The sequence below is a fragment of the Mixophyes fleayi genome, chromosome 3 (assembly GCF_038048845.1).
Source record: "Mixophyes fleayi isolate aMixFle1 chromosome 3, aMixFle1.hap1, whole genome shotgun sequence".
NCBI lineage: Eukaryota > Metazoa > Chordata > Amphibia > Anura > Limnodynastidae > Mixophyes > Mixophyes fleayi.
This window is the reverse complement of record NC_134404.1, coordinates 239976550-239989526: the sequence shown is the minus strand read 5'-3', so window position 1 is coordinate 239989526 and position 12977 is coordinate 239976550. Positions and strand designations below refer to the sequence as shown.

At 42.1% G+C, this 12977-nt stretch overlaps 1 protein-coding gene across 1 annotated transcript in view; it reads left to right on the top strand.

The window, feature by feature from the left end:
- COG2 (component of oligomeric golgi complex 2) overlaps positions 1 to 12977 on the top strand; it is a 152992-nt gene that overhangs the window by 29964 nt on the left and 110051 nt on the right. Inside the window, exons 5-6 of the mRNA XM_075203350.1 lie at positions 6450 to 6547; positions 7245 to 7353. Coding sequence (XP_075059451.1) covers positions 6450 to 6547; positions 7245 to 7353 — 207 coding nt within the window. The remainder of the gene's footprint in view (positions 1 to 6449; positions 6548 to 7244; positions 7354 to 12977) is intronic.

Sequence of the window (12977 nt, the reverse complement as noted above, 5' to 3'; positions counted from 1 at the left end):
TAAAGACTCGATGTAGGTTTTAAACCTTGGAGCAATCACAGTGGCCAAAATGTACTGATCCGAGTTCAAGATCTTAATAACTCGAGGATCATTGTGAAGCAAATTAAGTACTTGATCGAAAAGGCCAACATACTTAGCTGAATTGCATGTTTTCAGCTCCTCCTTCATTTTCTCAAGCTGCATTTCCAATAGTCTAATTAAAGGAATGACTTGGCTCAAACTAGCAGAGTCTGCAATCACCTCACACATCACAACTTCAAATGGTTTCAGCACCTTGCACAGCACTGAAAGGATTCCCCACTGTGCAAGAGTGAAATACATCCCCCCTCCTTTCCCAATGGCTTGTGCAATATGCTTGGATGGCTTTGTGCTGTCACTCCATCCTCTGAAGCATGTACAGGGTGGAATTCCACCTAGTTACCACCTCTTGCTTAAGTTGGTGGCAGGGCAAGTTAAACTGCCTTTGGAGCTGCTGTAATCTCCTACATGCTGTGGCTGAATGCCTGAAATGGCCTTAAATTTTACGGTCCACCGAAAGCATCTCCTGCACCTCACGGTTATTTCATAGGAAGCTCTGTACCACCAAGTTGATGGTGTGAGCAAAACAGGGAATGTGCTGGAAATCACCCAGCTGTAATGCTCGCACTATATTGTTGGCGTTATCAGAAATTACATACCCTGGGGAGAGTCCAAGTGGTATAAGCCATGCATCAATCACATCTCTCAGTTTGCGTAACAAATTGTCAGCTGTGTGCCTGTGTTGAAGCCGGTGATACAAAGAGTGGCCTGCCTGTGACAAATATTACGTAGTGGTGTACATGCTGCTGCTGTTCCTGCTGGTGAAGGTGAATGACCAACCCAGTGGGCTGTCACAGTCATATAGTCTTTGGTTTGGCCACTTCCACTTGTCCACATATATGTGGTTAAGTGGACAGTGGGCAGAATGGCATTTTTCAGCGCAATCTCTACATTTTTACACACTTTTTGGTATAGTGAAATTGCTTTATGGGAGAAATGGTGTTGCGATGGAATTTTGTAACGCGGACACAAAACCTCTATTAACTGAAAAACCAGCTGCGTTTATTGTGGAGATTGGACGCAGATCTAACACTAACATTGCAGCCATGGCGTCTGTGATTCGCTTAGCGGCTGGGTGACTGCTGTCATATTTGCTTCCCCTCGCAAATGATTGTTTCACAGTTAATTGCTGAAATGTAGGACTGCTCATTTTCTTGACCTGCCTCTGGGATGACGATTCACCCCCAGCAGCAGCAACAGTGAGATTAACGCTTTCTTCAGAGGAATCAATAATAGTGCAGGAGTCATCCAGCCTTAAGTGGGATGCCGGGCTAACTCCGAGCGCTACTGAGGATATTGATGAGGATTTTGTGGTGGGTGTATTTTGTAGCCGTCGGGATGTCGGTGAGCGGAGGGTCTTAGCTGATGATGGAGTGCTTGTAATTTTTTGGGAAGAACTTTCTGCTTTTCCCAACACTTTGCCATGAACTCTCGTTGAATGGCGTAACATAGACGAGGTTCCAAGATGGTTAAGGTCCCTCCCTCGACTGACTGTGGCTTGACATACACTACAAATGGCTATACAATTGTTGTCTGGATTTGGGTAGAAATAATTCCACACATAAGAAGTGGATTTTTTTGTTTTATGCCCAGGCATGACAATGGCCTTTTTCTTGTCACGTGCCAGAACAGCTGCCACTGATGCAGGACTTACACAAACAACCTCATCCTCATCAACATCCTCATAAGCGCCCTCGTCACATACACAAATTTCCCCCTCATCCTCTTCTAATTCCAAAGTGGCATCCTCAATTTGTGTATCACCGGCTAGACTCGGGCTATTAAAGCACACATCAGCAGAATGGTCACGATTAGACATCCCACTGTTGGATGGACTCTCCACAGGGATTGGTGGTGTCATTTGTGAATCAGAGCAAACATTATCCTCTAATGCCTTACTGTTATTTTGCAGCTCGGCTATGACGCGTAACAGTAGTTGTGCACCAATTGTAGGCTCAGTAACTTTTTGGGATCTGCCACTTATAGCCAAAGGTGAAGGCCTCATTCTCTCTTTGCCACTGCGTGTGTAGAATGGCATGTTGGCGATTTTTTTTTTATCGGCACTTAACTTTTGCTCAGTAGCACTTCTTTTTCGCTTCAACACAGTAATAAAAATTTTTGATTTTGTTTTTTGGACTGATTTCGAAACACTCTGTAAATTGACATCGACTTGCCCAGATGACGTACTGGGAACACTAACATCAGGACTGGTGACAGAACCTGGTTGCTCATTCTGATCATATGTGGACTGCTTTGAATCCATTCTGAGCGCAAAGCACTTGTAGTGGTAAAAATTATTTGGTAAGATACTGCTGACAGATATGACTTTTGACAGCCAGAAATATTTATGCACAATTTATGGGGAACACCCCAAAAGCACTGGGGAGTGCTAAAAATTATTTGGTAAGATACTGCTGACAGATATGACTTTTGACAGCCAGAAATATTTATGCAAAATTATGGTGGACACCCCAAAAGCACTGGGGAGTGCCAAATATTAAAAAAATAAAATAAACCTCTATCCTCCACTCTCCTCTAGCGATTTTGTTACAGCAATTGGAATAAGAATATTGTATTCTCTGTCCCTGCTCTAATCAGCCTGTGACTACACCCTGCTCTCTCCCTCTGTCAAATGGCGATGGATTGCTGTGGAGGCGTGTATTTATAATCTTGAAGTATCGCGAGAACCGAGCCACGAGATCCGACGACGTCACGTTGACGTTCGGCCTCGATTTGGATTCGGAGCGGGTGGGAGAGTATTACTCGGATACCCAAAGTTCGGGTGGGTTCGGTTCTCGGGGAACCGGACCCGCCCATCTCTAGAACTAATACCTCATGTTTTCATTTTGATAGACACACACAGATATGCAGTGTGAAGGATAAGCGCTGACAACTGCCTTTTTGTTTTGTATACATATATATATGTGTGTGTGTTTATGTATAAAGCTCCATTTCTTTCACACGAAAGAAAACCTACTGAAGGCAACGAGAGTGACAGAAGACACAGACACACTAAGGGGTCTACAGTTGTTCTCAAATTTTTCCACAATCACAGTTGCTAAAACTAGGTAATTTCCCCCCCTATAACTTCAGATCTCCGAGCTAGCGAGATTTCATACAGATTTTCAAGTAAAACGGGCTGTTCACTACAAGGTTTCCACTTATGTGATTTCCACAGTGGAGGCTGGGGTTAAAATTCTGGCATAATGGAACATTCCAGTTAACGCCAGTCCTTTTAAATTGCAAAAAAAACTACAATCGCAATGGGCCCAAGCTGATTAAAAAGATGCATAGTTCTAAGCTTGGCAATATGGTTGTTTTCATTTTTTTATTGCTCTTTTTCAGCATTAAAGATTGAATATAACTTTGTTTGCCTAGGGGTGAGTGTTTTCTTGTTCCCCAGTGAAACATTGGAAAGTTTATGAGGTGAAATGACTATACATCTTTTTCGCTGGCCTCCTACTCCTAATTCAGGCTGGGAAAGTGTATAACGTTTAACTTATGTTTGTTGCTCTTAATTTGTGTTTAACTATTTTTCTATTAAATTTTTCTAAATGTGAAATATGTTTTTTGCTAGTTGTGTATTTTTGCCCATTGGTGAGATTTGTTTCTTCTACCCTATATAGCTACTGTTTGCTATAATTTATAGCTTATCGCATGGGTGGTGGCACGATTGGCCACCCCCCACGCATTAACTATTTTGCTGCATTCCACACCCTGTGGTAAATCCTTTAACCCAATGTACCAGGCTATTTCATCTCCTTTTTCTATCCTTTCCCTTCCCTCGCCCCTCATACTTCCCATTCCAATGGGACAACACTATATATCACTAGGTATCCCCAGAGCACCCGTTTTCCTCTACCCACACCACAATTTTTGTATTGACTTTTTACACTATATCATACTTGCCAACTCTCCCGGAATGTCCGGGATACTCCCGGATTCCGGGTGGGCAGGCCCGGCGCTCCCATTAGGCAAAACCTTAGGCAGTTGCCTAGGGCGCCGGGACCTGCAGGGCGCCGCTGTATAGATTTTTTAATCTAGTCAGCGGCTTGGGAAAGAAGTGACCCCGCCGCCTCTGTTTTTCACTGTCCACCGTGCTCTTCATTCCAAAGCGCCCAGGCTGCCCGGCGCATCTCGCACATGATCACTGACTGACGTCAGATAGAGCATAAAGTGCCAAATAATAGTAATTTTTCTCCCACATAGCTTGAAAATCAAATATAGAGCATGAGGTGGCAAATAGTAATTTTTCTATGGTATAAAAATGACTATTTGCCACGTCATATACTCTATAATAGATTTGCAAACTATGAAAATTTTTGTGTGAGAACCTCGGGGGCGTAGGCTGAAAGCTTGCCTAGGCCACCTACCGACCTTGCATTGGCCCTGCGGGTGGGTCTCCCAGACTCCCGAGAGTGTGTGGCTGTCTCCCGCATCTGGCCACTTCCAAGTGAAGTGGGCAGAATTAGGCCCAAAATGCCACGATTATCCGGGAATCACGGCATTTGGCTCCGCTCCTGCTGGAAAATACAGCGTTTGCGTCATGACGTCACGGGGGGGGGGGGGGGGATCGGATCCAAAATTGCACGCTCACCTCCCCCTGGCATCTCCCGGATGCCAACTAGAAGAAGTTGGCAAGTATGCACTAGATAAATGATAGACTATGATAAAGCAGCCCCTTCCACAGCATTCTGAAAACTAATGACAAAATTTGATCTGTATGATGTGTGGAGAGTCAAAGCACCTCTGGTAAAAAATGATACTTGAAGCCAAAATGGCTTTATCGGAAAGGCTTAACACTATTTGCACAAACCAACCATCTCAACGACGCATCAGTTTATACGTTCGGGTATACTTTAAAGGAGGTATTGCTATGTGTAAAGCAACGGGCATGGTGTATGGTGTTACAACCCCTTAATCTAATTTAATCCTGCACTTTTTAGCCATGTTGTTATCAGGAAGTATCAGTGATGTAATTATCACATCTCCTTGGAAAAGTACTTCACGGGTTAAATTCCACCTCCACACGGAACACTCAGGAGTTGAGTGAATTAAGCTACCACTGTTATTTCTGTTTGCTCCCTATTGTCCACTAGTGAGCTCTACAGCCAGCCAGGAGCCTGACCTAGCAGGGGTCACCTGAGAGAAGACTCCTGGGGAGGTAGGGGAGGGGGCTGGATAGTGTAAGCAGCCCACCAATTGAGACCTTTTGCAACTCCCCTAGACAGGCAGATCCCAAGGTGGGATTAGGAGGTGATAAATGAGGCTGCCCTGGGAGCTGAAATTGTGTGACTAACTTTTGGCCAAGAGGTGATGCTCTGCCAGAGATGCGCTGTGGAACATATCTCACTGGATTTATTTGAACTCATTTCCTCATTTGTTGGACCTGCTATCATTACGGGGCCGTGCTGTATTTAATCCTGTTCTGCAGAATAAATCATCCTTCTATTTTTCCCCTAATACCGTGTCCGAATGATTTGGGAACCACGTATCTTCACACTATGCAAACTGGCTCTAGACTCAAAAAAAAAAATAACATGACAAAGCTTAAGCTGACCTAGAAGCTAAACTGGTCTGTATAGAGGAGCAAAACATAAAGCTCCCCACAAAAGTCCTTAAGAAAGAAGTAAGTTCCATACGAATTCAGCTACATAAATTACATATGTCATGTACCCAGGCAGTTCTTAGTAAATTGTGGCAAAAATGTTATATGGCAGGAAACTGAGCAAACTACTAGCCCATAAATTGAGTGCCTCAAGCAAAGGATAGGATCAAACATATTCTTACAAAACAAGGTTCCATTGCAATTCATGCTCATCGTGTATGTCATCTGTTTTGAGTGGGTGGGAATAGAAAAATCATATACTATTCAAAGCAGTAGCGAGTATATGTTGGAATTGAATAATCTGATCTTGTGGGAGGCTGTGACTTGCCTACTGGTGTTATTAATTACTAGGGGTGGGCTGCCTGTGACAGGGGCAGTATCTTAATATGAGATGGGGAATAATAAAGGAAAGCCAGAAGGCACGGACTGATAAATAGTGTAAAGAGCAGGTCCCCCAATAGCATAAAGTAATAATGCAGGAAAACTGTGATGATAAATGCACATATGTGTGAAAATACAGTTTACACACCCAACTTGTGTGTAGAGTTAAACAGCGGAGATTCCAACAATACTTACCAGTAGAGGTTCAAAAGTAATTGGACATGGGCAGCCGCGTTCGCTGCAATAAATAATATCTGTGCAGTTCAGTTTGCAGACATTTTTAATAGCATAGGACAAATTGAACAAACTCAAGACACAATTATATATCCAAGGGCTTATAAAAGCATCACTTTGTAAGTGACAAATATTTCCTTTCTTTCAGATGTGTGTTTTAAGAATGATTCATGTCATCCGTTCTGTTGAGAAGATTGAGAAAATTCTGCACTCCCAGAACTGTAAAGAAAATACAGAGCTGAACAGGTGATCTCAATGTTGATACTTTAGTCATCTTTTAAAGACAGCGTGGTCTTGACTTGTGATAGTGTGCATATGACCTTGAGTCAAAATTCCATGTAACCACGGGTCATTATTACGTGCGGTCTGTCTGATAAGTCACAAGCTACGTGGCTCATGGTTGCCTATCTCCCAAAATTAAATAAAAATGTACCAATCTCATTCAATGTTACTGATGGACCTCATTAAAGGGCCAGATCTTTTGTACTATACATTTGTTTTGCGGTTGGAGAAGATTTGATATGCGAATGTGTACTTTTCTGGGTTTTAAAGGAGGATGCATGTAGCTCCTTAAGTTAACTACAAGGAAATCCTTGAAGAACCGCTCCCAGCCTGCTGGTTGCCACTTGAAATTTAACTCGTATTAGTTTGTGAATGGATAGTTGTAGTATAGTCACAAGCCCTTAGTCTAGTTACCTACAATTTCAGTAATGTCTATTATTCAGCAAAAACATATTTGTGTCATGTAAACTTTAACTTCACATTTTCCCTAGCCCTTCATAACTGATTGAACGCTATTACAAACCAGGGAATGCCTACTACAGGGTGGGTAGAATACTTCCATTGGACTGTTGTTTCTATAAAAATAAAATGGTGCGAAGAAATATATTTGTTTTTTAAATGTACTTTATTTTCGATCACTGATTTTCCTTCTGTTTTTAAGCACATTGCTAACTGGGCAGATGCTGGAAAGGATTGCAACAGAATTTAACCAGTTGCAATTTCATGCAGTTCAAAGTAAAGGAATGCCTCTTCTGGACAAAGTAAGACCTGTAAGTATGCTACCCAAGAAATGTATGAATCTCTGTATTACCCAGAGCAGGTTTAAAACGAACAGACTTTAATATGCCATTTAATGTTTTAATTAAAAAAATTACAATTCCAATTCAAGTAAATATGCCATAGGGTAGTTGCTTGTTTATTATTTTATTTCTTCTTCTTTTTTTATCATAATTTTTATTGAAAACTTTTTTGTAAACATTAGGGGTACAGAAAGCAAACGGGAATAAGAAAAGGCAATACCACTTGGTGAAGAATAAAGGGGGGGGCAGCAACAACTCTATAAATGTGCAAATGTGATATAGCACAATATCCACTACAATCTATGAACAACAATATCAGATAGCAATCATATAATATCTTAAAGTTGTGGTGGTTCATTCAGACTGAAAAGGGGGCAGAGTCATTCCCACTGTTATCAATGTGGAATCCTCTCCAGGCTAAACAAATTCATGCCTTTGGGACCATTTAATAATAGGAGACGTTGCAGTAGTTGAATATGGCATTCCCATTGTTTCCCTGAGGAAATTAAATTGAACTTTACATATTATCTTAAGAATAGTAAGGGGGTTCGGCCCATTCACCTCTTCCTGGGTCCTGCTTTAGGAACTTTAGTAGGCCAAAAGCATCACGTGGCGCCCTTATCTACTGTCTATAGTTGCAACTCTAGGCCTGTGCTTACCTATCCGGTGAGTGTTTTTCTTGCAGTCATAGCTGTAGTCCTTGTGGTATATTCACTTGACTGGAGGTGAGCAGGCCAGTATGCTCGTTAGTATCAGTGGGTCTCCACTATCTCCACACTAGCATGATCTGTTCATAGGGAACATAGTAGAGAGGCACCAGGTGTACATGGTGGTGCTCTCCGGAAGATGTCGATTACATTTGCTTTAATCCATCGAAAAGCCACAGCCTGCTGGCTGGTATATCTCAGATTGGCTTTTTTTTCCCTTCACCATACACATTTCAGGTGGCATGTATACATGGGGAGGTGAATTGATCTCTGCTTTGGAAGGGAGGGGCATGTCACCTTGCGCTCAAGTACATAGATGAGTGGTACTTGGTGTGGACTGGGGGTAAGCGTAATGGGTGGATGGTTATTGAGTGAGCTTGGATAGTATGCAGAAGTATATAGTAATAACAGTATTATACGTAAGTGAACAGTAATATAGTAATTGATAGTAATAAATAGTTTTACACAATGGTAAGGAATTGAGCAGTGCAGGAAGTATTGCAAGCTATTAATGAGCAATGGAATAGTTAATAATAATAAGATTGATATTGAATATATAGGAGTGAAGGATGCACATAGACCATGTAGGTGAGCTTGTACGAGCTGCTCCGTGGACGGGAGACAACCAATCCCCTAAATAGTGATGTAGAATGCAAAAGTCCACTAAGTACTCCAGTACAATACTAAGATGATAAACAATGTGTGAGTAAATTGCATATGAAAACCATAAGTACTGAACAAATGGTGGAATGAAGATAAAGATTTAGCCAAACAGTATATGAGTAGGCAAGGTGATGTAGTTGCACTGTTAGTAGGCGGGTTAATAATAGTCTGTGTGTAGATATTATACAATATTGGTAGTTTCCTATTCTCCTGTGACATATTTACATATTTTGTTTTTCAGGCAGATATATATTGATATGGGAATATATGTATATATATATATATATATATATATATATATATATATGTGTATAATATTCCATATGGTGACTGTGGATGAACATTTTCCATAGGTCTAGTAAGGGGAGTTCCAAATATATAAAATCCCTTTTGCTACGCTTAGCCTGTGTTCCCAAGTACTGTGGGTGGTTAACTTTTATACAGTTTTCCAAATATGCGGTATGTCTCAGGAATTACTTAAGGGGTAATAAACACTCTGTTTTATATGCTCTACATTATGTATGTGGCACAAAATTAATATACAGTGTTATCCCGTGGTAGGCTGGTTGGTCTGTATAGAAATGTGTATGTGTGTGTGTAAATGTATATATGTACATCAGGAGCTGTGGCTCAACTGATATATACACTGTTCTGATTACATAGTGTTGTGGGTTCAATTTCCCTAAGAGCACATATATATTACCAGTTAAAAAGATAGAACAGATTTATTCTGTGTCTTCTTTCTTGCTATTGTATCAGGCTTCAATAGGTGACTCTTCCAGTAGTAAAATACTCGCTGGTTTGCAGATTCTAAAATGTGTGCGTGTGTGTGTGTATATATATATATATATATATATATATATATATATATATATATATATATATATATATATATATATATATATATATATAATGTGTATATGTATACAAACTTATTTCCCATCACCTTGCCTACCATTTCCTTATGTTTTCAAACAGATCCACTGGGAAGTATGAGTGGCATTATATACGTGCGAAATGTAATTTATAAATGATCCTTTCCACAGCCTAGCCCGAATGCCTCGGCACAGACTGCGGGGCTAGGGTCTACAAACAGGGTGCTTCCATTTCGGTGTCAGCAGTTTTGCAGAAACAGGTCTGGCCTAAATCACTGTCGCTTCTGGTGGCCGAACTCATTAAGGTGATTTTAGAGTCCGAAATGGTACGTGAGTATACCCTTTTTCATGCTTCTACATATGTTTACACTGTTCGGGTTAAGCCCCCACACAGCTTATATATGTCCACTAACACAGAAGCGACATTCCACTATTTAAGTACAAAACCATCCGGACAAAGACGCTGTTGTTCACCATCTTCCACAGATAGGCAGAATTTTATCTTTCACTGTTGTCACAGTCAGAATAAGGATGTAGTTCATTCCTCACTAAAGGATGTCTATCTCGATCTTGTTTTACTAACAAGAACATTATTCCCTCTGATTACACTCACGAGGTGGATAATCCCAGCTTAAACTTTACACAGTTTTAGCATTTGCAAAATACCAGTCTATATTTCAATTCGCACCCTAAGCCTTAGTGACACCCTGCTTGAGAAAATGTTTTTCCTCATATATTAGCCTCTGTGTCTGTCTTTTGACAAAAACCAGGTAAACAGTTATTGGCTAGCTAGATTTTCATCTCCCTCTGCCGCCTGAGAATACAGGTGAAGTAAACCCTGTGGCTCTTCAGTTCTCTTATTCTGCTATCTCCGGCGGGAGCTGACAGAAGAAGTTCTCCTACACAGAGCAGGAGCTGGAAAGGGTTTTTATCTAGAGGCTCTCTGACAGAAGAAGTTCTCTAGCCTTTATTCACATGAAGGATTAATGGGGTGGTTTGTATTCACCCACCAAAGTCATAGCTGGTATTCATAAAGCCGTCCAGCTATGATACCATTAGTTAGCCACATGCTCATAGGACTATGGTACAATAACGGAACTCTCAGTTTGCACTATTACAAACGAGTATCCAAAGGCTTCTGGCAGTAGGTGTGCTTCCTTTTTTATGTCAGCGACACCAGGCCATGACGTTTACGTGTTCAATCCGTTCATCCTCTCTGTTGATCTGAGGTCAGGGTGCCACATTCCGAGTCAGGCCTAGCCTTACATGGGTGCTTATAGTTCATGTACAGTGGCAGTCAGGTAAACGCCCATAGGTCTGGCGACATCCCCCGAAGGGGAAAGTTATTTATTTCAACGCTTACCTTTCAGCTTGACCTTTTCTGCCAGCATATTTTTTTTGCAGCCTCTCAGCAAGCAGCAGGGCTGCATTATTGAGTTCACAGGTGGTCACTTTGAACCTACCCAGGTCTTCGCTTATTCTACCACACTAGAAGTGTTGGTTTATGCCTTATCTTCTAGATTGGAACACTCAGTATCTTCTTAGCGAAGAGCACGCTCATCTCTCTTCTACACAGTTCCAAAATGCTCCTGGTAGAATTTCCTTTCAGTAACATGAGTTTCAGTTTTGCAAAATAGGATACCAAGGTTCTAGTTGAATCATTGGCTCTCCTCATTCGGAACATCTCTCATGTCTCAACAGGGATATTCTCATCAAGGGAAGCTGCCTTCCTTGTTTTGGACGTGCATAGCATCCCTCTGCTCTGATCCAATGGTTTACCTTTCGGGTGGTGCTTAGCCACAATGATTTTTGAGTGGGTCAGTTGTCCTTCTGGTACAGGGGGTCAGAAAACTTGTAGAGATTCGGTCTCATAATGCAGGGCTGTTGCATATTTGTAGCACTTATGGAATACCGGTATCCTAATTGCAGGATAGGGGTCGACCTGTGTATGGTCGGAGGGGTGTGCCTTGTGCCATACTATGGGCCAAGTTACTCCAACGAATTATTATTGAGGGCCGAATGCCTTAGCTATCAGCCATTTACCAGGGAAAGTGGGTCACTCCTGGGTAATACATTTGTGCCCTCCTGGTTAGGTCATAGGGCTCTCCGAGAGGCAGCTCAGGTTCTTTTCACATGTTAACCTGTTTTCTCTGTCGGCTCTCAATCTAATGACCCTCAGGTGGATTTGTCCATAGCCAAGTCGGGTCTCCCTAGAACTTAGGGGGTGTACATGTTATTTACAGGTCCCATTTCCTCGTGCGTGTTCAAGAGTTTCTAGGAGGGGGTGCATCCCAGCTAGTCTGGTGGCTCGACGTGTGTCTCACAAAGCAGTGTTCTCCTGGTTTAGGGGACTAGTGTTGACGTCCCTCTTTTCCCAGTTTCAGAGCGGCCTCATTTTGTAGTTCGGCCCTTTTTTCTTTATATCATCTAGTTTGACGCTGTGGCGTCGGACGGCCAACCTTTACGGCCAGAGAGTCCTTGCAGGGAAATGGTTGCTACCTTCAATTCAGCCGTAGAGCTTCTTCCTCAGCTGTTTTCTTTGGACTAGAAACGATATTCGGTTGGTGTAAATTCCTAAAATTTCACACGTCCTACTCAGGAATCTTTAAAGGGTTTTCTTTACCAGCTGGCTCCGATACAGGTCTCCGCCCTACTTCCTTCAGTGTGCAGCTCCCGTGGCTCTCCGTCTAGCTCAGCGGAAGGTTGTCTTGCTTAAGGGGTTTCTTCAGGCTCAGCCCACCTTTGGTTGGTCGTGAATTTCCAGGGAGTCTAGTTCTCGTCATCAGGGGGCTTGCTTTGGCCTCCGGTGACACTCTGTATTATTTAAGCTGTTAGCTCATGGTATGAGTGCTCCCTTGTATATATGACGGGCTTACGTTGTTATCTCTCTATATGAGTGCTCCCTCAGATATCTCTGAGTTAGTTAAGCTGTTTAGCTCGTAGTATGAGTGCTCCCTTGTATATCTCTGAATGGCTTAAGCACTGTATGAGTGCTCCCTTAGATATCGCTGAGTGGCTTAAGCTGTTAGATCAGTGTATATGGTGCTCCTTTGGATATCACTGAGTGGATTGAGTTGTTAGCTCAATGTAGGGTGCTCCCTTGGATATCACATCTCGTAGGGGATCCGGGACGAGAATGTGTATGGCTCTCCCTCATTTCATTTCCCAGAAAATTAGTGGCACATTGTACGAGGCATTATTGGTTCTGACGTTTAGTGCCTGCATACCACTTACACAGGGATTGCGGTATATCATTCTTGTGCCTCTTCTTTTTGTGTAACGTTTCTCCGATGGGATGTAATTTGTGCTCTTGTTCGCACAGTTCCTGTTTAGGAATTTAATGCCCCTT